Source organism: Apus apus, chromosome 5 (assembly GCF_020740795.1).
Source record: "Apus apus isolate bApuApu2 chromosome 5, bApuApu2.pri.cur, whole genome shotgun sequence".
NCBI lineage: Eukaryota > Metazoa > Chordata > Aves > Apodiformes > Apodidae > Apus > Apus apus.
The window spans coordinates 49,767,674-49,794,912 of record NC_067286.1 but is presented as its reverse complement, the minus strand read 5'-3'; the positions used below and the strand labels follow the sequence as shown (position 1 = coordinate 49,794,912).

Here is a 27,239-nt window from a genome sequence, read left to right as displayed (position 1 = left end):
TCAGCAGATTGAACTCTTCTGTGTCATCTGACATCACTGCCATTCCAGTAGGCTCCCTCTGATCAGACATAATTCAGGTGCAATTTCTCAAGTCAGTATGAATGTAAAGCAGGCTAGATGACTTTAAATCACCAAGGTATTTATTAATTTCTCTCTGACTGCACGGAGAAGCCTACAATTATGGTGTAATTATTGACTACTTAACAGGAGATTGAGTGAATCTCACTCCATGAGTTTTGGCTTTGACTGGTGGTACCCATTGAAGTATCTGTCCCCATCTTTGTTTACCAGCTTGCCTTGCTCCCACATTCAGCATCTTTATTCTAGCTGGAAATGAAGGCCAAATATCTGTTTGAAGTTTGGGGCCATTCCTATATTATCTTTACTGTTAAATATTCACTTAACGCACAGAGATGCCAGTTTTTCTTGGTTTTTTTTGTATTCCCAAAATACATTTCATTATTTGGCATGCCTGCAAGAAGTGTGTCGTGGTTTGGGCCCAACATGACAACAAAGAACCAGCCCCGTGGCCACTCATTCAACACACATCCCCCCCACACACACTGTGAGATGGGGAAGACAAAGCCCAGCTAGAACCTCATGGGCTGAGACAAAGGACAAGGAGGGTTCTTCACCGATGAAGGTCACAGGCAAACCAGACTCAACTTGGAGAAAAAATAATAATTTAGTTTAATTTATCAAATGCACACAGGACACAGACAACGCTTTTGGAACAACACAAAGAGCAGTGCTTGCATGTTACCCCACCCCACCCTTCTTCCTGGCTCCAAATCACGTTGTTCCCGGTTTCTCTCCCTCCTTCCCCCCAGCGGCACAGGGGGACAGGGGATGGGGTTTAGAGTCAGTTCACAGGCTGGTGGTTCCTGCTGCTCCTTCCTCCTCAGGAAGAAGGATTCCTTACAGTCCTTCCCTGCTTCCCCACGGGGTCCCTCCCATGGGAGAGAGTCCTCCACAAACCTCTCCTTCATGCGTCCTTCCCACGAGGTCCAGAGCTGCTCCAGCCTGGGCTTCCCACAGAGTCACGGGCTGCTTCGGGAACAGTCACCTCCCCTGGCATGGGGTCCTCCACGGCTACATAATCTGAGCCCACTGGCCACAAAATCCAAGTCCACTGACCAAGTTCACCCCTCCTGGCGCCTTCAGGGAATGTTCCACCATGTTCCTCTATGAGTGCAGGGGAACAGCTGCCATCTTGCTATAGGTTGCAGGGAAACTTCTGCGTGGGCACCTTCTTCCAATGGATGGCTTCTCCATTCCACTCCTCCTTTGATGTCTGCTCTTCTACAGAATTGACTGAGCTGTCAGTTCAATAACTGGTGACCCACTTTGCTCAAAGAAACATTAAAAGTCTTCCTTGTAAAGTCTTTCTAGTCTTTCTGGATCCAATGTGCCCATTCCAAAGCTTTTAGTTCAAGAAGTAAGCCGGTGATTTTGTGAACCACTTTGTAATTTTCCCTTACCTTCCACTACTGGGATTACCTATATAGCCTTTTAATCTGATATATGTGAACACTATCTTTTGACGGTTAAAGAGAATAAAGCAAGGCAGTCTCAGCAGCTGGTTATGCCAACTGCTCGTTCTTTTGGGTTCTTGTTTTTCTGTAAATTACTTTCCTTCTTTGGATCACTAATCCTCCCATGTCACACATTTTCTTTTCAACTTTTCTCTTCTGCTAATCTCTGGATTTGTTCTGCTGACCTTCCTAATCCATGGGAGCATTGGTGACCTCAGGAGACACTGTTGGCAGGAGGCTTTTTTGGATTTGGGTAACACTCATTATTCCTCCTGCAGTGCTGAAAATCAGCGGTTGCTTTTCAGACCATCCCTGAACAAGACTGAACTGCCTGACCACATGCCTACCAAAACCTTCTCACTGTGGTTCAGCCCTAATGGGACACGAGCTCCCAGTTTGATATCATGCTGAGAAACAGCTGTTCCTGCATCTTTGGAAATTCTGGAAAGAACTTTCTGCAACTGCCAAAGTATTGTACAGGAGATAAGCCAAGCTAAATAAAGAGGTTAATTTCTAGAAATGTTTATTGTTTGCATGGGGCTGTAACTTAAAACAATATAGTAATAAGTTCCAGTCTTGGGTAAAAAAAATATCCACTGAAAAGAAAATAATTTCTGTGAAGAGCTTTGGCAATAGCCCAAAAAGTGGCATTTCTTGTTTTGCTTTTAAAGAAGGGAAGGGGCAAAACTTGGTGCTAACAGGGGGTGATGCTCAGTGGACATTTATATGCCAGGATCAGATAGAGGAGGGAGGAGAGGGGGGACAGTGAGAGAGGTTTGCGTAACTGAGATGCAGTAATGTGTCCCAGCACTGTTCTGTGCACTGAGTGGGAGTCGTGATTCCCTGTCTGTCGCTGTGCCTGCACTGGTGGCAGCAGTGCTGGCTTCTTCTTTGCTTCTGCGGGAGGGTGCAGAGGGGCTGTGGGGAGACGATGCTCACCTAGGTCCTGGGGGGTTTTGTGACTGTGCGACATGCCTCAAAAGTGCAAATGCTCTTTATTTTACATAGTAGTTAGGGAAATGATCCATAAATGATGTCTGTGTATGTTAATACATGTAGTGCAAAAAAAGCTATGAGATTCCTTTTACCTCATTTTATCTAGAATACAGCTAGAAGTGAGAACTTCCCAGGGATTTTGGAGATCATACCTCACTTCCAGGGGAGTGGCAACGTGTGACTCCTGAAAATGTGCAAAGTGCTCGCACATAGTCTTTGGCAACTTGTGCCAAACAGAGTGCAAAGTAATCTGCTCTGGCACCAGCACAAGAAAACATGAAGAAACCATCTGTTAAACCCAGAATCATAGTCTCTGGTGTTAAAACTTTTGGTATCTGAGAAAATGGGAACCTAGCAGGGCTTCATAGCTTATGCTGTGCTGCTCCTCACCTTCAGACGTATCTTGCTGCTTGGGATATCTGCTGGCACCTGGGATTCTGAGCAGTGTGTCCCAGTGGGCAACTTGCTTTCCTTCTCCTTTGGTGGTTTTCTGAAAACTAAGGTGGGCAGAGCAACAAAAGATAACCTGTAGAGTTAGCATCCTGCGTTGGTAGAAAGATCTTTAATTTCCTTGATTCCCGGAAGCCTAGCAAAAAGGTAGAGTATTTTCAAGCTACGTTTCCTTCCTTCTCGGGAAAGAGTTCCCCTCCGACATGGTGGCTGCTACCGATGCCGCAGTGCTCCCTCCTCTTGCCAATGTGAGGGGAGACCAGGAGAGCCCAGGGAGAAGTCTCCTCTCCACAGCGGATTTCCTTTCTCAGATTGCTGCTGCAACAGGATTTGCATGTTAATTTGGCACTGAGGAAGGGGGCTGTGGAGATAGAAAATGGGACCTGTTGTTGAAATTTTTGCTCCTTCTTTACAGCTTTTGATGGTCAGATCCATGTTTCTCCTTCGCAGCGAGAGAGAGCTAGTGTTTCTGTTGCCCAGAGGAGTTTATGTTCTCCCTCAGTATCCCTGGATCCCATGAGCAGCAGCAGCAAGTGCTGAATAGTTGTATTAGCTGGTCATGGTGATAACTAGAGTAATTGTCTTGCTTGGCGGAGAGATGAGGAGTTATCTTAAATATCTAAATGTTCTAATATTTTTTTAGTGTGAATATGTGAATATTTTAGGAGGTATGGAGAACCTGTGTATCAATGAAAAATACCTCGTTTTTGTCTACCAGTTCACACAATGTCTTTCCTCATGATGTGTTGCTGCATGCATGTCACCAACTGTGGGCTTTGGCACAAGAGTTACCCCTGTCAGTTTTGTACTTGCGTAGACCTGGCAGTGGAATTTGTGGGGCTGTCGTCCTGGTGGAGGGACTGGACTGGTCTTGCAGGATTTTGTTCAGGAAGGGAGGACATGCTCATCTTGTTGGATCCTGTGATTTACCAGAAAAGCAGGCAGACTTCTTCACTGCTCCACTCTGTTGCTTTTGCTCTGTGAGAACAGGTCTCACACATATGGATGGACATCCACAACCATTTTCCTGATTTCTACCCCACTTCCTTTCCAGATGAGAGCACCTTCTCTCCTGTAGTTAGACTATCCTGTGTATTTTTATTTTTTACCTTTTACTATAAAGCAAAACATTGAACCTGGCACTGTTGATTCTTGCTGCTTCCTTCTCCAAAGTGCTTAAGATATTTTTGGAAGCTTTAATCTCTGAGCTTTTTTGGGAGGGAACAGCATCCACCAATACATCAGCTGTCAGGGTTCAGCTTCTTGAAGACTTGGCTTTCCAACCCAAAGCTCATGGCTCTTTTTCATTATGACTTGCTCAGCATTGATGCATAGCAACCATGAACACTGGGGCTGGAGTTGGGGTAAGAAGGTGAGAATTTCCAAGGCTTTGTTTTACAAACCTTTTGATATGAATACATGTGATGCAGATACAGGGTAGAAAATAGCCCAAGGAAAGGGAAATTTATGACAAATAACCTGAAGTTCTATGTGCAGTGGAGTTTAAGGAGCTGAACTAAGATTCAAATAAATCCCACGTTTTGGGGTCAGTGCAGCCTTAACTGAATACCTGAGTAAGAGGGTACAACAGATTTTTGTAGGAAGTTACATAGTCTCAGGAGTTGGGGAGCAGAGTGGTTGGGTTAGGCTGATGCTCTGTGTCTGGTTCACAGAGAGGGAAATGGTTAAATGACCACAAAAGGACTTTTGGACTGTGACTTGTGAAAATGTGTACAGATTCTTTCCCTTTTGTGGTATTTTCTTTAGCTTTATAGCACTCAAGATGATAATGTCTGATTTGGTGGTGTCTGCCTAGTGAGGAGGCTCAGAACAAACCTGTCATCTCTGATGATTTTCTCCTGATTTTCATTCACCTCCTTTGGGTGAAAGTTCATTGAGCTTTTTTTCCACCTGTAGCAAGACAGGCTGCTGTGGAGGGCCGTGCACCCCTTTCTGTCTCTCCTAAGCAGTGCATCAGAGCAAAACTCAAATACAGCAAGAGCTTACTGCAGCATTCTGGTGAGTGGAGTTAGTTAGCTAATTGGAAACTGGGAGCAAAATGTTTAAACAACAGACTTCTGAAGGTTTGGGTTTTTTCAAAGTGAAAATATTTTAAGAGAAAAGTGAGGATAAATAGAAATAGAGAGATGTGTTATCAGTTCCTCTGGGGTTATCAGGGGACAGATCTGTCTTCAATTCAGAGTACAGAACAGGTTGGTATTAAGATTTCATTTCATGTGAATGTTAATTCAAAAACTATTTTTGAAGAAGAGTTTTTTTAAAAACACAAATCCTGCTCAGCCGGATTCTGAAATACAGTTGATTCTAGCATGGACTGAAAACACTGAATAAAACAAAACATACAAAACTATTTTCAATGATTTAGATAAATTATATTTCTTTCTGCTAAATCAAATATTTGCAGTTGTTTGGTTTTTGGTTTTTTGGTTTTGGTGTGTTTTTTTTTTTTCCTGAGTGAACGAATCCAGATTTTTTTTTCACTTGGACATAGTTTTATTTTTAAACACTGCTTCCAGAAATGCATGTGTGTGGGATTGCAGTTGGGACCAGTGGAGAGCCATGGCTCTCTGCCAGACACTCGTCCTGTCCCTGCAATATAGATGGATTGCCAGCATTCTGGACAAAAACAACCCCAAAACTTTAAACAAATTATGCTTAATGGCAATAAACTTTTTTTGCCCTCCGCTGTAATGATTTGGATAATGTGCTGGCAGTGTGTTTCTGGAGGACAGAGGAAAGGGGAAGGAGGGAGGAGAGCAGAATTGGAGCTCTGTTTACCTGTGACTTGCTCTCAAGTGGATGCTCTGGGAAGCCTATGGGGGGTCCCTATGACATTTCTAAGCTTGGAATGTTTTTTAGCTCACAGCCAGTCTTTATATTAGAAAGTGAGCAGGCAAGCTACAGCCAGCTATGATAGGAGCATTTATCTACTGGTTGTTTTCTTCCGTATATGGATTTGTAAAAAGGCATATGTCTTGTATCTGGCAATTTCTGTGTACAGCTTTGAGGCTGTCCTCTGTGTCATTCACCTGAGTTTTGCTGGGTTTTGTTGGTAGGTGACAGTGCTGTGAAACCAATACCTGGTTGGTTGGGGTTTTTTTAAATATAAAAAAGGGCAAGCAGGGCAGGCTATAGCCTTTCTCACAGAAGAAAAGACTCTATAGCCATATCTCTCTGTTTTTTCAAGCTGGTGCTGATAAATCTTTTCTCTCACTTCTGTTGCTATGGTTTTAGTTCTGTGCAAAAACAAACCTTTGGGTGATCATGTCAAATGCAGAGACCATTTGGAGAGAGAGATGCTGAAAGAGAAGGGAAGTAGGAGGGCTCAAATTCCAGCTGATGACAAACAATGAATCAGTGTTTGTCTCAGCAGAGGGCCATCAGAAATTTTGCACTGTGTTTGTTCTGACTTCTGCTTGCGTCTGATACTGCACTTGCAAAGGCTCCTTTTTACCCTCCTCAAACAGTTTTTTTAAAAATTCTTTTTCATCTACTTTTAATTATTTTTCTTCTTAGTATATAAAAGGAAGGTGGATCTCTTCCAAATTCCACACAGCCCAGGAATATTTGCTTTCTGCAGCATGACACAGCTTACTATTGCAAATGGTTTGATCCTCCAGTCCACAAAATACTGGATCAAACTTGGAAGGTTTGTGTGATTGAAATGTACCTGCTGTCCTTGTTGAGCCAATTGAAGTGGTCATTGAACTTCTTACCAGAGGAGCTGCCTTAGTGTTCTGTCATGTCTAGCATTGTTTTCCTGATAAAGGGGAAGCAGAGCACTGTTCTGGGGAAGGGCTTTTTCACACTTTGCAATGTGCGAAGTAGGTGCATTTGGTTTCATTCTCAGAACACACCAGTTGCTTTTAGCTGGCACAACTGTTGTGAAGAATTATCTTGCCCAGATGTCCTGTGCTTCTGGAAGACACTGCGCTGAAAATGCCTGGGTGTGCCATGAAGGCTTATTTCTATTCTTGGGTCAAGGCTGAAAGGGAGGACTGTTTTCTTGTTTTCTGAATGTTTCTGTGCAGATTGAGCTGCAAGTGCAGGAAGAATGTAGAGGGGTAACCAATCTCAAATATTTTGCTTCTCACTGTTTTTCAAACTGGAAGTCCTCAAAATGGATTAATTCACATTTTTGTACCTTGGCAACTAAGAACTTTCTGGCCTAGTTAAATGGACCCTTGGTTTTGCTGTTTCCATTCAGATGTGATAGGCAGATGACAAAAAACCTCAGGAAAAGCAGTCTGATCATCTGAGACTTCCTTTAAGGATTTTAGCTGACTTTTCTGGAACTTCGTAGGAAAAGTAGGTCGTCTCCTTCCATGTCCTTAGCCAAGCTGCTGTTCATTTAGCTTTGCCTTCATTTAGCAGACACACACACTTGACCTTAGCCTTCATGCTGCACTACTTGTGGGAGTAAAAATGTGCCAGGACAGCCAGACCTTCTGTGGGCTGCCTCACTTAGTCACAGCTTACCTGTCAGTGAACATTGAATTTGTCTTTACCATTGCATAATCTTTGTGTGTAAAAGAGTCTGTTGCCCACCTGTGAACAGTGCCTCTGTTAGTCTTCTCAGAAGGTAGATGCACAGTGTTCTCTAGTTGTATTAGAATCTGTGTGAGTATTTCAAAGATAGTACTAGAGTGTCAACCTATAACTCCTAGTAGGAGCATACATTAATGGGCAAGCAAAGGTGGTCTCTGTTGGGAAGACCTGGCAATCTTTCAACTTACTTTTGTACTATAGATAACTTCAGTTATTCTGTTCAAGTAAGCCTGGCTTTTTTTGTGCCTACACAAGAAAAGCAATTCAGCTACATGTATCAGTTAGATTAGCAACTAGCAAATCATGACAAGGCTAGTAGGTCTCTGCTGTTCTACTTTTATTGATGCGTGAGCTCCAGCCATTCTATTTTATCATTGCCTTCTTTAAGGCACTTCCTAAGTCAAAGCAGGGCCACTTCTGTAGGGAAGGAAGTTTTATTAGGACAAAACTCAAGCTAACAAGACAGTGAAGACCAGGCTTCTATCAAAACAGAGCGTCAGCAGCCTCTTCTGCCCAGCCCTCCTCTCCCTGCTGTGCCCCTCACCCCCTTCTATGCCAGAGTTGAATAAAAGGGGTGAGGGTGACGGAGCACTGGAACAGGCTGCCCAGGGAGTTTGACGAGTCTCCATCTCTGGAGATATTCAGACCCTTCTTGGATACAGTCCTGTGTAAAGTGCACTAGGTTATCCTACGTCAGTGGGAGAGTTGGACTAGATGATCTCTAGAGGTCCTTTCGAACTCCAGCAATTCTGTGATTCTGGTAGCAGTAATGGAAGCATGTTTATAACTGTAAAATCAGGTGTTAATTTTAGTGAGCACACATCTGTCTTCCATTTCAAAAATGTTTCCTGATTGAAGTTTACAAGGTTAAGTTGCCACTGATGCAGTCAATTTCACAACTGGGCGAAGAGCAATGATTGAGAATGTGGCAGTTTTTGTGCTGTGGGAAGCCCACTGTTGGCTAGAACATGAGCCAGTTCTGGTACTTGTACTGTACAAATGTTCAAATCTGGTAAGTAGCTTCATTAAGTCATTAGGTTTTTTAGGGACCTTATGGGTCCATAATACATAATCTTGATCAAAGCAGATTCAGCATTAAATTAAAATTGAGTTGCTTAGGGCTTTGTCCACTCAGGTTTTGAAAACCTTGAAGGGTGGAGATCCTACAGCTTCTCTGGGACTCTGTGCTGCGACCATACTGTCTTTGAGGGGGATTTTTTTTCCCTGATTTAGTTGGAATCTCCACAGTTTTGATTTATGCCCTGATAAATCTAAGCCCTCACAATGACGTTGGCCAGTTCTCTTAGTACCTTTGCATGCATCCCTTCTGGTTCAGTAGCCTTCTTTGCATTAAAATTTCTTCAAGACTACTCTAACTCAATCCTTTTCTAATACAGGTGGTTCCTCTGCTCCTTAAACCCTGTCTTGGTACTGGGGACCAAGCCCTGTGACACATCACCACCACTTTTTTTTGCCTTCCTATGCTGTTTGTACAGCTCACCCCAAATCTTTGTCCCTATCCAGATCGCTGCTGAAGTCTGCTAGTGGGAGTGCTCTGGGAGCTGATTTCCTCCCTACTAGCTAAATAGCTGTCCCTGCAACACATAGGTTTGCAAAGATTCTGAGTCCCTTGCTTTTGCTTTGCCTGTATTGCTGTCCTGGGTGCTGTTTTGTGCAATCCCAAAGGGCAAAGGGCACAGCAGGTGTTCCTTTTATTAGTGGTGATAATCTTTGTTGGCTCATTCCATTTCAAGTGTGTGTAAGTACCAGGAAAGAGAGCTGGAGAAGGGAAATGCTGGCTCAGAGTGGAGAAACCAGGGAAGGTATTTGGATAAAGGGTGCTGGCCAATGACTTCACTGCTTTTTCATGGAATTATGTCTATGCTGCCGAGAAACAAATGTCTGAGTAAAGTTTTCTGACTTTCAGTGAAATGTAAATTCTCGAGGATTTAGGTAACATACCAAAATAAAGGCAGCATATAAAGTAAATACCATCTGTGTGGCAATAACACCTTGGATGGTGGCAGGGACAAGAACTTCAGGTTTTCTGTATTTTAATAAAAGGTTTCTCTCTGGTTTCTTCAGCTCGACCTCACCAAACCCATTGAAGATCAGGGTCCTTTGGATGTGATCATACATAAACTGACAGATGTCATCCTTGAAGCAGACCAGAATGACAGCCAGTCATTGGAGTTGGTTCACAGGTTCCAGGTACGTGGTTCTTTCACAGTCCTTCTGCATTTCAAGCAGGAGGATGATCTTGGTGCAGCACAATCTGTTTCCTGTGCAGTTGGTAGGGATGGATGAAAAGACCTCCCTAGCATACTGCTGCACTGTTACTGATAGCCCAGCAAAAATAGTTTTGTCAGTTTGAAATGGACTTGCACCTTTGGATAGGTTTTATGTTGTATTGGTAGGGTTAGTAGGAACTGGTTTCCCACCAAATGTTGGCCTGACATAATACCAAAAGCATGAATGCTGTTCACAAAGAGGAACAGGTGTTTGCAGAGTCCTTCACATGCACCTCTCCATGACAGAAGGTACTAAAATAATTTGGCCTGGTTCTGTCTAGTCTTCCCAGTTGCTGGAATGCTAATTTCTGTAACATCAAGGTTACTGTGAGTGATTCTGTCCTCTAGTGCTGAGAGTCCTGCCTCTTAATTTTTTTTCTTCAAGTTTACATTGAATGTTAGAAATATGCAAGACATAGTGGTAGAGAGAACTGTTTTCCCAAAGAAATTCTATCACTAGTGTGGATGCTGATGAAAATTATAGTTTCATAATTTTATGGAATATGCTTATGTCAGGTGAAAAAATAGCTCAGACAAATTCTGCAATTTTGACAGTTCGGTTTCTAGGGAAATTATGTTCTCTTTGCTCTGCTTAATGTTCTAAAACTAATAATGCAGAAAATATTTTACTTGATGAAGTAAAATTTTACTTGGTTATCCATAAGCCAGCAATGTGCCCTTGCTGCCAGGAAGGCCAATGAATCCTAGGTTGGGCCAGTCAGTTGAGAGAGGTCATTCTCCCCCTCTACTCTGCCCTGGTGAGGCCACATCTGGAATACTGCATCCAGTTCTGGGCTCCCCAGTTCAAGAGAAATGAGGAGCTGTGGGAGAGAGTCCAGAGGAGGGTGATGAAGATGACTGGGGGTTGGAGCATTTCTCTGAAGAGTAAAGGCTGAAAGAGCTGGGACTCTTTAGCCTGGAGAAGGAAGGCTGAGGGGAGACCTCATCAGTGTATCTAAGTATCTAAAGGGTGAGTGCAAGGAAGATGGAGACAGGCTTTTCTCAGTAGTTCCTGGTGTCAGAACGAGGGGCAATGGGCACAAGTTGGAACATAGGAAGTTCCATTTAAATATGAGGAAAAACTTCTTTACAGTGAGAGTGACAGAGCACTGGAACAGGCTGCCCAGGGAGATTGAGGTGTCTCCATCTCTGGAGACATTCAAAACCTGCCTGAATACAGTCCTCTGTAAAGTACTCTAGGTTATCCTACGTCAGTGAGAGAGTTGGACTAGATGATCTCTAGAGATCCCTTCCAACTCCAGCAATTCTGTGATTCTGTGAGTCACTATTCTCTTTGTTCTAGTTACAAAGCTTTTCTGCTTCCTTTCACCTGTGTGTTACTCAAACACACACACAAAGGTTTGAATTGTGGGTCTGGCCCTCTGGCACTAGTTCTCTGAACTAAGTAGTGCAGGAATCCATGTCCCACAGCACCGGGAGCTCGTACATGTCTGAAGAAGCATAAGGAGAGATGGACTTCAGGGGCTTTCTGATCTCAGTATTTCCCTGTTTCAGCTGTTAACTAGTTTGCTTTCACAATAAATCCATCATCGATGGGAAAAACTGATGACCAAAGAGGCAAAAGGGCACATCTGTTAAGTTGCTCGCGGCTGATCAGGACTCATGAGATCACTCATTCCCAATGTTTACGTTGTTGCATGCACTCCTGAAGGCTCTGTGAGGCACAGAGAGCAGTAATTACTGTCTCACCTCCCTTATCCTCTTGTGGACATGCTGGTAGGAAACTTGTGCAAGCATTGTAGAGCAGCTGGTGTGCCGCAGTACAATCAATATCTAAACCACTTTTATTCCTGGAAAAGAACTTCTCAGTGGAGATAGAATATTTTTGTAAGAACTCCAGCTAGTGAGCAATTGCTGTCTTCAGAGATGTGATTGTCTGTGTCCTGCAGCTAATTTACGGAAACATTCCCATGTCTCTCAGGCTGCTTAGCTCCTCCTGTGTTAAAACTGGAGCAACTTGTTTGAAACAGTTTTAAATCATAGCCTTAATAAAAGCTGGACAACTAAACTCATATTGCATTAAAATTGTATTATATCTGAGTATAGCCTTGTGTGCAAGTTAACAGTTTAGCCTTGCCTTGCCTCTCCATTCCATTAGAAATAATAAATCAGGGGTGTCGCCATATTCAAGGTGATTCCCTGTTAAAGGAAGCTGTATAACAGCATCCCTGTGTTGTGTTATTTCTGAGGACTGTGCTTACAGCTCTTGCTTTCTTGGCAGTCACAGAGCTTTCTTTTTAGTGGCCTCTGATGGAAACCAGTAAGAAACCTTCCCTTAAGTTTTGAGGCAAACAATTATTGCTGTCTTTTATGTTTCCTGACCCAGCTCTTCTCTCCCATATTGCCGAGTTAATCTCTTTTAACATCACCTCCCATGTCTCCTGTGCCTGAGTTTTTTCTTGGCAGTGTGCTCATAATCTCACACAGCATGCACAGTAACGGGTGAGCTATTGGGTCATTGGTTGGAGTGGGGATACACTCCTTGTGATACACTAACTGGTGTGGAGAGGTGAGAACAGTCTTTGATCCCATGGAGTCATGGAGAGTACTGACGGAGGTAGTTGATACAGCATGTCAGATTCTTTCTGTAGGATTTGTATAGTGATAAATTGATTTAAATACCCACACAGCACAAAAGCATTCAGTTACATTAGATATTTTTGCAGAATTGCCTTCTAAGAAAAACAGAACAAATGTGTGAAACAAGTTGGGCTGAAACGGTTTGGGGTTACAGTACAAGAGAGAAGTAACTGTAATCCAGAGACAAGATAATATGGTTGAAATTCAGTCTTCTGTCTGTTACCATTGCTGCTATGTTGTTGCTGTAGAACACTTATGTCCTTTTGTGCCTCAGCTTACCACCACCCTTTCATAACTTGGTCCATGTTTCTTAATAATGGACTTAATAATTTTCCTGTAAATATCAGTATTCATGCAAAAAAATACTGTGGTTCTTGTGAAGCTATTTTGTAGTAGACTGATGGGAAGCTGAAACATTTTTTTAGTTCTGATAAAGCTGGAAATTTGCATTCTATGTCAAGTGTTGTATAAAGCAAAGGTATTGTTTACACACCTGGAACACATGCTACATGTAAGTCAGCACCCTTTAGTTGTTGTAGGTCTGTTAACCAATAAGTAAGTGTATCATTAGAAAACATCTCACTACAGTAATGCATGCTCCTGATATATATTTCCAGAGCTTAAGTACCAGAGGCAGATGGAAGTGAGGATAAGTTTCTGAGCAGGTCAGATGAAGAAATAATTCCCTGTCTTCTGACTTGATTGGTAAATACAGTTGAATTTATTCAACTAATAGTAGGAACTGGGTAAGAAGGAAATAAATTGGGCAAAAAGCACCCTATGGATACAGAACATTGTCTTACATCAGTGTCTTCTATGCAGAGGACAGTAGAGAGTTCTGCTCATGCTTTGCGGACTCCTCTACATTTTCGTCTTCATTTCATGTCCCTACTTATGGTGGTTTTAGTTTCTCTGAGCACTGTCTAATTCCAGATAGCATTGCTGTGTTCACAATAGCAAGCTTCAGCCAGGCATACTCTAGTATGGCTATGCTAAGAAAATTCCTTCATTCTTGCAAAATGCTTGGATCCAACTGTCTGGTGCCTTCAAGGCTTTAATTTTTAGGAATATTAAATTTAACCACAAATGAAAATAATAAAAAAGCCAAGAATGTTAGAGGAGAACTTGATGTTCTTTCTTCTCTCCCTGTCATTAGTTCCTGGTTGTACAGTAAGCACTGTATTATCTAATGCATCTATTCTTTTTGAGAATGACATCTTCCTGCAAAGTAGTGCAGTGTAATGCCTAAAGAATTGCAGGGAGATCTTGGAATGTGAATTCAGTCACATGCTTTTCCACAGTTTCATAATGTGATTTAGTCCATCCCATTTGCATCCTTAAGTTTTTTGTTTGTAAGCTGTAAATTGGAGGAAATGGTATTAACTCCTTTTTGAGAAAAATGAGAGAAGCCCTTTAGGTAGATTAATAATGGCTGTCATAAGGAATTGGAGTTTGTTTCTGTTTGGAGCTCTGGTATGAATTTGTATTAGTTACAAAGACATCTGATTTACAGACCAAGTTGCAATAATCACACTGGAGCCTGAAGATATTGAAAACTATTAGAAATTAAGTATATTCCCTTGAAAAAAAATAATTGTAAGAATCTATTTGTATAAAGTGTGTGAGGTGGAGTCATTGTTTTGTTTGTTTTTAACTAAAATCAATGAGCAACTTAGAAAATGCAAAGTAACCACCTAGCAAGAGGTGCTTACATCTGTGATGTTGCATAAGCACCGTGGTATTTCTGGCACCTGCACACAAGTGGTTCCCTTATTGTTCTTTAATTGACTGAAAACGTGCTGATTATCTAACCAGACCAAAAAGGGCAAAATTAATTGTGCTGATTTTCCTGTTGTTGAACATGAATGTAACAGCAAGGTGATACCTGGCACTAGTCTTTCATAAAGCAGTCTTCCAGGAAGCAGAGAGTAAGGGATCCTTGACCACAGGGGGAGGGATGATCTGCCAGGCTACACTTACGGTCTTTACAAGAATAACTTTTTTTCAGAGCTGTAATGTAGAGGCCTTGACCATCTCATCTGCAAGAGTTGAGGAGGAAACTGGCTTCACATTTACATGAGTCTGTGTGCCTGCTCTCTGGAGTCTGTGATGAGCTGTTGTATGGTCTGGTGGAAAGTGCTAATAGACTAGCAAGCCTCTTAGCATGCCCTTTTTGTCTTGCTTTTTAATGACTGTTCTCAGTTGCCTCATAAAAAATAATCCTTATAGGAAACTGAAAATGGCAAGCAGGAGTTGCCTGTTGCCAGAGGGCTTTTTAGCTGCAGAAGACCTACAGGGTTGAACTTTGAGGTCTTCCCTGGTTGGATGTGGTCTGGACTGCAGTTTCTCAGGAAAGTGTTGTTGCAAAGTGTTCTCCACTGCATTGAAGATCAGTGATGAGTGCCTGGTGATCTCACCCAAAGCCAAAATGAAGACTTCATGTGGCACCTAGTGTGATGCAGGAAGTGCAAAGTAGAGAAATCTTTCCACTTGCTTCGTAGGACACTTTGGTTCTTATTTTGGGGATGATTATTTGTAGTGAATGTGATGAGGCTCCCTTCCTATTCACTGTAACACCAGTCTGAACTGACTGAATATGGATTATTTGTTGTCTAGTAAAAATAGTTAGAGTCCTTGGTGCTTCCTTTCACTTGCTGATACTCCAGTTCCTGTCTTCTTGTTAAGAAAGATAACCAAATTACCCCAGTTCCTGCCTTCTAGAAAAAGTTTATGGCTTTGAAAAATGAGTAAGTTTTGGCTTGTGTAAGACATTGACTGGGAAATATTTGTTATGCTCTGATTAGAGAAAAATGCTGTCTGAGTAGTTGCCTGTCTTAGCTGTACAGGGACTTTAGTAGCTTCATTCATTACAGCTTCATACTAGTCTGTTCCATTCAAAATGGAAAAATCAATAGGATTATTATTTTGTCTTTCAGAGCAAAAGTCAGATCAGTAGCAAGTTTTATGTCTAGGCTTCTGCTATCAGGTGGATGAAATTTTGAAGTGTTTCCTTGCCCCTGCCCTGTGGCTGTTGACTGTCCCACTGAGAAATTTTCCAGGAAGGGCTCTTCTGTTCTTGATTCAGAGGCTTCCTTAGAAGGATTGGGACTGGGAGGAAGGAAAATTAGGAAGATATTTTAGAAGGTAAGGATTGCTTTTGCTTGGAAGTGAAGTGCATTGCTTTTCCTGCACTGATTGCTTTCTTCTGAAGAGCTGCTAGAGGGTGGTTTAGGTATGTACTCATGGACATTATGCCTGTGGATTTTTAATTATTTTTTTTTAAGATACTAGCCCATTCTGTTCCTGGTTTTCAACTTTGTACTCTGAAAATACTGACACATTCCAAATTTCACATGCTCTGCTGAAAAAAGGCAAGTGAAAATCAAAGGAAACTATCAAATCTTAGTAATGTTTTTCTTACTGGGGGGACAGAGGGAGACACAAAGTTGAAATTATCTATTTGCATCTGAATTCACAGGCCCAACCTGTTCTTTTTCCTCAACTGAATAATAGTTCTACCTTAGGAAGAGCCTCATAAGAAGGCAAAATTACCGAAAAATTTGTCATTCAAGTGCTAGCTGGTAGAATAACTTCCCATGGGTACGTGTTTGCAGTACCCATGAAGCACTGCTGGACTTCTGAAGACAAAACAGGGAAGCTGAGTACTCAGAAAGTTGTTTCGAGCTGTACAGCAAACAGAAATGTAACAGGGAAGACCTCTTTCCACTTCCCCTTGGCCATCCCCCTCATCCCTTCCATCCATTGCAGGAATCCCTTCTAGATTTGGAGACGAAACGACTCTGAGATGAGTGTTTGTTCAAGATCAAACTTGCCTACATCTTTCCTTTGGGAAGGATGTGTCCGTGAAAGGAGACTGATACAGCCCAAGACAACAAAAAGAAACTTCTAAGTCTGAATCTGATGCAAACTCTCTAGACAAGCACGTGTCTGTCTTTACATCTGTTTCCCCCTTGGCAAATGTTGGTCTGTTGTTACAAGTGGTCATCCTCATGTTTCTGTACATGGGAAAACACAAATCCAAGCACTGTTACCGTTTTGTTTGCTAACTTTTTTTTTTATGGAACTTTTGATTAATATTAAACAAAATATGATAGACATTTTATTACTTAATAATGAAATCAAGTCACAGAGTCAGTGAGTCTCTCATACCGTATAATGACCCAACATTTGCAGTAGATATTGTATCAACTTTCTGCTAAAATTGGAAAAAAAATTAGCTACCTTTTTGGGTAAAATGACAAACAACTCTATTATCATCTGTACACAGGCTTCTCACAAAAAGTTTTTTTTAAATCTCTGGGTTGCATCCAGGGGTATTTAATAGGGAACATTAAATACTTGGTCTCCCTCTGATTTCAAGTTTCATTGTTGGTCTATTGCCAATAACAGGACTGGTACAGAGCATGACTGGATGCCAAGCCTGGAACGAAAACAAAGCAGGATCTGCTAAAAGTCCTTATTTCTTCTTGTTTGCTTTTATTATGTGAAAGATTAGAAAAAGGAGAACATAGACTTTGTCTGGGTCAAGCTGAACTGCAGCCCAGGGACAGAGCCCTTTCAAAATATTGTTGGGAAGCCCAAATATCCTCCAGATTGTTGCCTGGGTTGTTGGGGTCTGCTGTTCGATACCAGTCTTTGGTAAATCCACCAAAGAAGGGTGCAGAGTTGTTTTAATGGATAACCAGAGAAGATTTGATCATTCAAAGTTGAAAGGTTGTGCTGTACTGAAAGCTATCTCTTGGCCTCATTGTTTCTCCTTTCCTTCTGCAGCTGCTCCATTTTCAAGTTCGTATCTATAGTAAGTAGCCCATGTGGTATCAAAATTCTTAGATGGAAACCTTTCATGTTCATCTAGATCTGTATTTCTTGTAGTGGAACCATTCTGTGCCATGGGAAGGGTGCTGCTACTTGGGCTACATCAAGAGCTTTCCAACCTATGAAGTGATCTCCACAGTTACATTATATATTCAGTAGAATGTGATGCCTGACTGTGCAGCAGTCCCTAGTAAAGTATTAAAGTTTATGAAAGGTTTCACATCACCTACCATAATTGTTAATGTGAAGCTAACAAAATTGATTTTTCTTATTGTAATTTATTGACTTTAAGAATTTTTCTGTGCATAGATATTGGAACTCTTTCTTTTGCACGTGCTGGTGATATACTGGTGTGGGAGACTGGGAAAGTGTTGGCAGTTTATATGCCCAAAGGGAGGCTGAGTGATTTGCTTTAGGATCCTGGTGCAGCTTGATGGTTCTGTTTTTGAATGCAGAGTTAATGCTTTGTGATGAAAATTCAAGCAACAGACAATACAGTGAGAAGAGATGCAGAGTTATAAGGATTTGAGTGCATTTTGATGCTCCTGGCCCTTAAGCAGCTTTAGCAGTTAACCACTAGCTGTGTTCAAATGGAGATGCCCTATGCAAATACATTGACCTTGTTCTTCATTAACAGACTCCTGTGCTTCAAAGGGGAGGCTGCTTCTGGATTCAGTTAAAGTAAGAGATCTCTAATTTGTCCCCAGATTAGCTCTTGAAGAGAGTCCCAGTTCTGTCCTTCACTCAGATAATGCAGATCTTCACTGCCCTGCTGACAAAGTCTCTGAGTTTTACCATTCATTTATCCTCTGGCTGTCCAAGTACCTAAGTCTGTAAATAGAGAAGAACTGGAATGCCCGAAATAGGTTTGATGCTGAGAAATTTCCTTGTTTTATAAATAAAGCTCCTGTGTGTGTGTGTGTGTGTGTGTGTGTGTGTGTGTGTGTGTGTGTGTAAAGGGGCTGTTTCTTTGCACTCAGTGCAGTTCTTCTCAACATCAGTTTGTTGAAGTCCTCCAGACTCTAAATGGCTTCTGGAAGACAGCCTCCATCTCCTTCATGTTCATCAGTTATTTCATGTTTGCCTTACAGAGCTTTTTGGAGGCTCCTTAAGGCAACAGGAGAAATCGGTCAACTGGAAAGTCAGCTAAGATGTTCACTTCTGTTGACACGTTGCCTGATGTAGAATGGCCTTGGGATCATGCCTTCATTCCTGTTAACTTCATTATGCTGTGTCAAGCTTACTGCTAGGATGGTCTTTTAATACAGTTTACAGCCATTATCATTATAAATAAAGCAGTGTGAAGTTCCTTACAGAAAGCATAAAGAAGCAAGCTCCCTCTGGAAATACTTAGAATAATGTAAGCCAGAATAACAAGTGGGACATGCCAGGTGTGCAAATAGCTACGAGAGGGGAAAATCATACCCTTCTTGGAGAGGAGTGAAGAAGGTGGAGGCCACAGGCAGGAGAAATGTATGTCTGAGGTGAGAGATTAGTATGGACAGAGTAAGTGCTGGGCCAGGATGGAAGTACAGGAAGCTTGAATTTGAGGTGGAACCAGAAACTGGTTGAAATGGAGGGGTGGTCACCACAGTGTGAAAGGAAGAGCTAGTACACACATCAGAAATGGTGCAGGATGTTTGCTTTCAGATCTCTGCTGAGGTGAAGTTTCAGAGCTGTGGCTTGTTCAGTCTGGTTACTGTGCATACTTAGCTGCTGCCTCACCAGAGTATTGTCTGTAATGTGCTCATCCTCTTGGTGTGCTTGTGAAGATGCACGCTATGGTAGCTCCCTATTTTTTAAGCTGAGGCATAGAGGGACTGAAAGAGCTGTCTTGTTATGGTTTAGGTAAGTTGAGATACTCTACCATGGCTTCATGATCAGCAAGTTTAAGCTAGCGCCCTAATCACTGCATCATCCTAGCTCCACAAGTTGTCTTTTTGCTGCTGTATAAAAGGGCATGTATGTCTAGACACACGGAGGTGTTTAAGATGCATTAGGTAACAAGATACTCTGTCTCTTAAGAAAAATAAGATATCTTCTGTCTTTGAAAGCTGACTGCTCTACTTGAGACTCTGGAAGTACTGGGGGTAGGAGACTCATGAAAACTGTCTCTGTGTTCTGGGTATTAATGACTTCAAGTAATTGACAAACCCAGCTTCTGCTTCAGTGAGCTGAAGAGGCTTTTTATTCAGGCTGTACTGCAAGGGTGAGACAGCACCTGGGTCTGACAGTCTTGACGACTGACTGTGCTCTGTCCCTTTACTTTTCCCAAGTGGTAGTCAGGTGGAGCATAACTTTGGGGAATTCACTCTGTGTTTTGCGGAGATTAGCAAATACATCAGACACACATGTTGCCACTGAAGGGTGCTTCATGCTCTGTGAAGGAAAGCTGCTTGTCTGCTATGGGTCGTGCTGTGGGTACATGAAACCGCAATGGAGGATCTTCTTATCCTCAAAAGAGTAATCCCCTTTTAGCAAGCCATCAGTTCAGACTGTGTGGTCAGCAGAAAGCAACAATTTGCCAGTGCTAGTAGGAGTTGGGGGAAAAAGTCTGTGTTCCTGCTTAGTGAAATCACTAGCTGGGAACAGATGATGCCATTCTTTTCTCTTCATCTCAGTATCTAGTAAGTACATCTTTTGAGGCCACCTCATCATACCCCGAAGTGTCTTTTTGAGGATGTTATGTTCTCTGAAGTAACCAATTTAAGGAATTAGGACTCATGGAAGTTATTAGTCATTTACTTGCAGGACCATTTGTCATGGATTTGCATGAATGGATTTAAAGAAATGAGTGGAAATGTAAAGATGGCTTTGTGAAGTTGGGTGAAGCAAAGGCAGACACTGACTTTGGAAATGTTAATCTGATTTTGGATAGGGTAAAATGGGTGCTTGTTTGTCCCATTGACTATATAGGGCCAGGTTGGGGCTGTGATGAAAGAACTCAGCTTCTGTTCTGAGAAACAAAGTTTTGTTGGGTTTGCAAGGGTAGTACCTGGCAGCAGTGTCTGTGTTCATGGCCAAGATGCAGTAGTGCAGTCATGACCTCAGGGAATGGGAAATGAGTTCCCAAGATGAAGATCTATGAGAGCATTAACTTTGTTTTGTTCTTGTAGTCAGGAGAGGAGAGTATGAACTTAGAGAAGTAGGAAGATAGATGCTTTCAAAACTCAGTGAAGACACAGTGAAGCAGCAATCTCTTCAGCTCTGCCAAAAAAAAAAAGAAAAAAAAAAAAAAAGAAATTCCAGCCCTTATCATCCAGCTCTTTATACTGTCTTCAGCCCAGCTAGAGGACAGCAATCATAGCAATATTAAAGAACACAGATGTAGTTCTGAGCTTGGTTCAGACAGTTGTGACGTTCATGTGCAGTAATTCAATGCAAGGCTAACCCCAAGATAGCAGTGTGTCATCTTTTTTCTCCTAACTGCTTTTCTCAGTCCTGCTCACAGCTGTTCCTGTGGCAGTTTGCCACTGGCTCCCTTCTGAGCTGATGTGGTTGTAGCACAGGCTTCACTGCTGATGGTGAGTCCACAGGAGAAATTTGCCATCCTAAAACCTGTCACATTTGTGTTTGTTTCAAATGTCAGTGTCTAGACTGGTGACTTGCTGCATTGCCCAATGCTTCCCCTTGAAGAGAAGCTGGACACTGAGGTTTTTAACGTTGCTTGTTATCTTCCCCATGTCATTATTTTTCCACCTTCTTCAGCCAATCTAATGCACTTTTTTTTTTTTTCCCCCCTTGTATTTGTTTTGCAGGAGTATATTGATGCTCATCCAGAAACCATTATCCTGGACCCTCTTCCAGCTATTCGTACACTTCTGGACCGATCCAAGTCTTACGAGCTAATTCGGCAAATAGAGGCGTACATGCAAGGTAGGCCAATACCTGCTCTCCCTGAAGGCTTTTACTGTGACTAGAGAAGGATGCAGCTGGCTTCTGGAGGCTGGATGTGAGCTTTGAAGTAGTAGCTCTGGGCCCCTTGCATTCTCTCTCTTCATGGGAGCATGAACACTGAAGCATTCCTGTGTTGTAGGATTGCCCTCTGGAATCCCGTGCTCTTCTTTTTCCATATACACAAAGGAGGTTTGCATCTGGTTAAAAATACGATGTGGATTTAATGGGGAGCATATTTACTACAGTGAGCACTCCCAAAAATCTTCTGGAAAACATTCTTTTTGTGCGTGCTGGTAAATTGAAATGAATGTACAAACTTAGCAGCTTGTCATAAGAATCCTGAGGCCTGAATTTGGGGGAGATTTATGGAAGAAAGAAAAAATTGTTTTGGAAGTGACTGAAAGAAATTAAATTGTAAATAGAGCTAAGACCTTTGAGAAGCATTGGAATACTATTGCACAGTTTAATTGCTAGGAGGAACATAAAGGCACTTCCGGCATTGGCTAGTTACCTGTCCTAGATTGTTGTCTGCAATTGGCATCCTTTGAGTTGTATTCCTACATTTAGAAGTCACTCCTTTTCAACCTGAATAATTCTAGTATCTTACAGTTTTAACTGTTGTAACTGTGGGGTTAAGTTAATCTTTCTTTCCCTTTTTACTTCTGTTACTGACATTCTTGAAACATTTATTGGCTTTTGAGATTAAATCTAGAGTAACTCTGGATGTATGTTTCATATGTTAGATGACTATACTGGAGGAAATTGCGTTGCTGAATTATGTTCTAATGTGGCATTATTGGAGTTACCATTGTGATTGTGTTACGGCTATCTTGATAGGTAGATAAGAAACTCCTCAATTTGTGTTTTTATGATTGTGAATTTACAGGCATATTGTTTGCATCTGAACTGCCTGGTCCCATCGGCAGTGTCTTTATGTAAAAATAAGACCAGTAATCAGCAAGGTCCTTTGTCTTTTGGAGTCCCTTTAGGAGAAAATATTCAAATACTTTCAAAGAATTTTGTTTTGAAGTGCTTATTGCTGTTTGTGAGTGGCAGAGGAAGTGCTCAGCTCTGAGGAAGTGGTTGGGATTCTGTTCTAACAGTGGAGAGATTCAGTAGGGTTCTTTTATTAAATTGCTATCAATCTTATTATTGTTATCTCTGTGAGAACAGTATGTTCAGGAAAGCATTGAGATTTTGCAAGTGGTTTGTCTTGCACATATTTTGGCATCCTCTGGTGAAACTGATGAGGAAAAGAAATAAATCCTTAAGGAAGAAAAAGAACAAAGTAGGTTTGTATTCAGCTAAAACTGATAATTTAAAAAGAAGCTGTTCATAAAGTTGAGGAATGAGGTAAGGAGAAGCTTCACCTGTTCTTGCTGTCTGCTGCAGTTTTTGGTGACTGTATTTCCCCTGTCCTTGTGTGTGTCCCTGCACTCCTATCCCCATCTCATCTTATCTCTCTCATCATCAGAAATAAAATGACAAAGACCTTGAACCAACTTTGTATTTAGCAGAGGAAATCTCAGAACAGCTGAGTAGAATAACAGAATTGTAGAATCACTTAGGTTGGAAAAGACCAACCATTAATCCAACTCTCCCAAGTCCAGCACTAAGCCATATTCTCAAGCGCCACATCTAGACAACTTTTAACACATCCAGGGATGGTGACTCAGCCACCTCTCTGGGCAGCATGTTCCAATGTCTGACAACAAATAATTGGCTAACTTCTTGTCCTGGCCTAAGCAGATCAGCTTCTGTTCCCACACATAATGATTTGCAGTGAGAACAACAGTTACATTCCTCTAAACAGTGTTGTGGGGTTTTCTCCCCCCCCTTGTTTTCACCTGCTAAATTGTGTTTTCTGCTGTGCAGCTGTCATGTCATATCCCAAAGCCATAGCACTTAGAAAAATCAAACAAGAAGTTAATATATCTGTGAGTAGCATGAGAAGCTGCATCTTTCTTGTTCTGGAATTTCAAAGTGGAAGTCACTACCAAGAAAATAATAGCCTCGTCTTTAGCTGTAACTAAAGAGCCCATCTTATCACAAGATACAAAATTAATGTGTTGGGTTAAATTCAGTCCAAGAAATTAAGTTCAACAAGGCCAAGTGCAAGGTCCTGCACTTGTGTCAGTGCAACCCTGGAATAGGTTGCTTAGGGAGGTTGTTGATGCCCCCTCCCTGGAGGTGTTTAAGGCCAGGTTGGATGAGGCCTGTGCAGCCTGGTCTAGTGTGAGGTGTCCCTGCTCCTAGCAGGGAGACTGGAACCTGGTGATTTTAAGGTCCCTTCCAACCTTAACCATTCTATGATTCTATGGAATTATCTCTTCCAAAGGAATGCCAGGAACTCTGGAGGATTGAACATACATATAAAGAGAAATCTGCTGTTCAAAGTCTTTCAAAAGAAAATTCAGTGTTGGTTTACAGACCAGTTTTGGATTCAAGTGATCATAACCTCTATTGGAATTCTGTTTTAAAGTAACTACAAGTGAAGTATAGTATTTATTTATGATTTTCAGTTTACACTTAATTTCAACCCTGTAGACCTTACAGTAACTATATAACTAAAGCTTTGCACCAGTTGGGTGAAAGGGAAAGTGACCACATTCTTCTCTGACTCCAGTTTGTTCGATGCTGAATCCTCCTCCCTCTGTGTTACCTGCACCTTTGAAAATGGCAGACGTTGCTCAGGTGACTGTTCTGCAGTAGGGCCCCATGTTCTATAAACAGCTTGATTTTAAATGTACTTTTCTTTCAGATGTCCAAATTAATGCTTTGCCTGTCCTTTTGACAGTGAATTCTCCATGCTTCCTGAAAAGGAAATCCCTATTTGAAATGTCTAAGACTGGACATCTGGATATCATTGGGCTTTCTGAAAGGCTGTAGCTTGCTCTTTATTGAGTCAAGTATCTGACTGATAAATACTTTGATCCAGCCTCCTGAGAATGGGTTGAAAAGATGCTTTGTGGCACGCTCCTTGTCTTTGCTACCACAGTCTATGGCCAGTAAAGGAACAGAGGTGGAGGAAAACTAGTAACTAGGCAAAAGTTGTATGTGTACTCTGCAGGAAAGCACAGGGTTGAACCTGGTCTTCCCATGTCCTAGAGTGAACCTGTAACTACTCAGTCCTGGTGGAAATACAAGGTTCACAGATTAACAGAATCATCGAGGTTGAAATAAACCTCTTGAGATCATATAGTCCAGCTGCCTGCCCAAAGCAGGTTCCCCAGGTCTGTGTCCAGTTGTTCTACGGATGGAAACTACACAACCTGTCTTGGCCACCTGCTCTGGGATTCACCTTGAGTCTGGTGTGTTAGCATGCAACTAGCAGTTGATTGTTACTTTCTTCAGTCCAGATAGTGATATCTCCCTTGAAGGGAAGTGGGACTCTTCTGGAAAAAAAAAAGAAAAAAGAAAAAAAGCTTAAAGAGCTATTTTATCATTTATTTTAATGGATTCTTTTTTGGAAGCAATAGTTTGGCCAGGGCTGTGACTTCCTCTTTTTCCTGTTCTCTTGTTATTTTGAGTGCAAGCTCTAAAAGAGCTAGTCATTCTGAAACCTTCCCTTCTGAGTCTTCTTTTTTAAAAGATTTTAACAAAGAAAGGCTATTTTCCCAGCTTTTTCCCCTACACAGCTGGCAGGTCTATCTTGAAATAAATCACTGAATACATTTTTTGATATAGCAGTTTAGTTCTCTCAGAAGCTGTATTGCTTTGTTTACTTATCTGTAAAGAATTGTTTCTGATATACAAGTGCTATAGATCCCACAGCATCCTTGTAGATAAGTTGATCAAGTATGGGTTTGATGATCAGGCAGTGAGGTGGATCAAGAACTGGTTGAAAGGAAGGAGGCAGAGAGTTGTAGTCAATGGGGCAGAATCTAGTTGGAGGCCTGTGACTAGTGGAGTCCCTCAGGGGTCGGTACTGGGACCGGTGTTGTTCAACATCTTCATCGACAACCTGGATGAGGGTACAGAATGTACCCTCAGCAAGTTTGCTGATGACACAAAGCTGGGAGGAGTGGCTGACACACTGGAGGGCTGTGCTGCCATTCAGAGGGACTTGGACAGGCTGGAGACTTGGGCGGGGAGAAATCTGATGAAGTTCAACAAGGGCAAGTATAGAGTTTTGCATTTGGGGAAGAAAAATGCCATGTACCAGTACAGGTTGGGGGCTGACCTGCTGGAGAGCAGTGTAGGAGAGAGGGACCCGGGGGTCCTGGTGGACAGGAGGATGACCATGAGCCAGCAGTGTGCCCTTGTGGCTAAGAAGGCCAATGGCATCCTGGGGTGCATTAGAAAGGGTGTGGTTAGTAGGTCAAGAGAGGTTCCCCTCCCCCTCTATTGTGCATTGGTGAGGCCGCATCTGGAGTATTGTGTCCAGTTCTGGGCCCCTCAGTTCAAGAAGGACAGGGAAGTGCTTGAAAGAGTCCAGCACAGAGCCACAAAGATGATTAAGGGAGTGGAACATCTCCCTTATGAGCAAAGGCTGAGAGAGCTGGGTCTCTTTAGTTTGGAGAAAAGGAGACTGAGGGGTGACCTCATCAATGTTTACAAATACGTAAAGGGTGAGTGTCAAGACGATGGAGTTAAGCTTTTTTCAGTGATGACCAGTGATAGGACAAGGAGTAATGGATACAAATTGGAGCATAGGAGGTTTAAGGTGAATATCAGAAAAAATTTTTTTACTGTGAGAGTGACAGAGCACTGGAACAGGCTGCCCAGAGAGGTTGTGGAGTCTCCTTCTCTGGAGACATTCAAAACCCGCCTGGACGCCTTCCTGTGTGATGTACTCTAGGTGACCCTGCTCTGGCGGGGGGGTTGGACTAGATGATCTTTCGAGGTCCCTTCCAACCCCTAGGATTCTAGGATTCTATGATTCTATGGTCAGGTTCTGTAACGTTTGGTGAAAGATTAGGAGCCCTATTTAATGGAAATTTCAGTTTTAGCAGGGTTTTGTATTGTTGGAGCTGTGTCAGCCTTTTCTAAGCTTGAACCTAATGAAAAATAACGAAATTCTCAATGCCATTTTGAAAAACTGATCCTACAGCCTCAGTATTCAAAATCTTACATTCTAAATTATGCTTAAGATGGTAATAGATAATTACTGTGACTAGGCACTAACTAACCTTTTTATATTAAATTTTTAGTTTTAAGATTAAAAGCTTCTAAAATTCCCTACACATTTTACAAGTAATAATCTAAACTGAAGGAATTTAAAACCAAACTAGGTAAACATGCTACTCACTCGGTGCTCTACCTAAATGGCATTCCCTTCTGCTACTCAGCTTCCTTGGCTGTCTCAAGGGACCTAGAAGTTTCTTTGATACCATGTATGAACTTCAGATATTGCACACGCTGGAGTTAAGTTCTTTAACCACTTCCACCTGGCTTTTTTCCCCATTTTTAAAATCTTCTTAGGTTCTTAAATTGAACTCCAAATCCAAAATTTCTGCAGAAGCTTGTCTTCATGGCATTCCCCTAGAAGTACGTACTCCTGCAACAGCCAAGCTGCGACTCTGAATTTCTCTCTCTCCTAACATTCTTTTTTGAAGCACAGGAACTGTTCCCTCAGGCCACTCCAAACAGTATAAAACCTTTTATCTGTGATATTTTAATCCCAGCATGTAATCAAAATAATGTATGTCTGTTTACTTTTGTATGAAATGCTGCAGTTGTTGTGTATACTCCTTTCTGATTTTGGAGGATATTACAGAACAGATCATGGCATTCTTCTCATTTCCCTCAATTTCTTTAAACCAGATTCTGTCTGTCTTAGAAGTACTCCTCGTTTGTATCTTTTATGACTTGACAGAGAAGCTCAGCACAATGTAATGGGTAAGGTGTTGGTTTGGGTCTCAGGGTTTTCTGCTTGATGCTAGTTCTGAATTGCTGCATGGTTTTGGGCACAGCATGTCATTCCTCTATCTTTCTTCTCTTGACATCTTCCCTTTAGATGCCACATTTTTCTGGTCAGGAGCCTCTTTTCCAGTTATACATACACATACTCTGATACAGTGAGTCTCTGATGCCAAGCAGTCCTTGTAGGCATTGTTTTAAC

General features: G+C 41.9%; 1 protein-coding gene across 3 annotated transcripts in view; it reads left to right on the top strand.

Moving 5' to 3' along the window:
- ITPK1 (inositol-tetrakisphosphate 1-kinase) overlaps positions 1–27,239 on the top strand; it is a 158,245-nt gene that overhangs the window by 72,957 nt on the left and 58,049 nt on the right. For 2 of the 3 annotated variants that reach the window (XM_051620287.1, XM_051620285.1), the window contains exons 4-5: positions 9,636–9,761; positions 21,037–21,154. In XM_051620287.1, coding sequence (XP_051476247.1) covers positions 9,636–9,761; positions 21,037–21,154 — 244 coding nt within the window. The remainder of the gene's footprint in view (positions 1–9,635; positions 9,762–21,036; positions 21,155–27,239) is intronic. The other variant, XM_051620286.1, reaches the window with a different exon arrangement.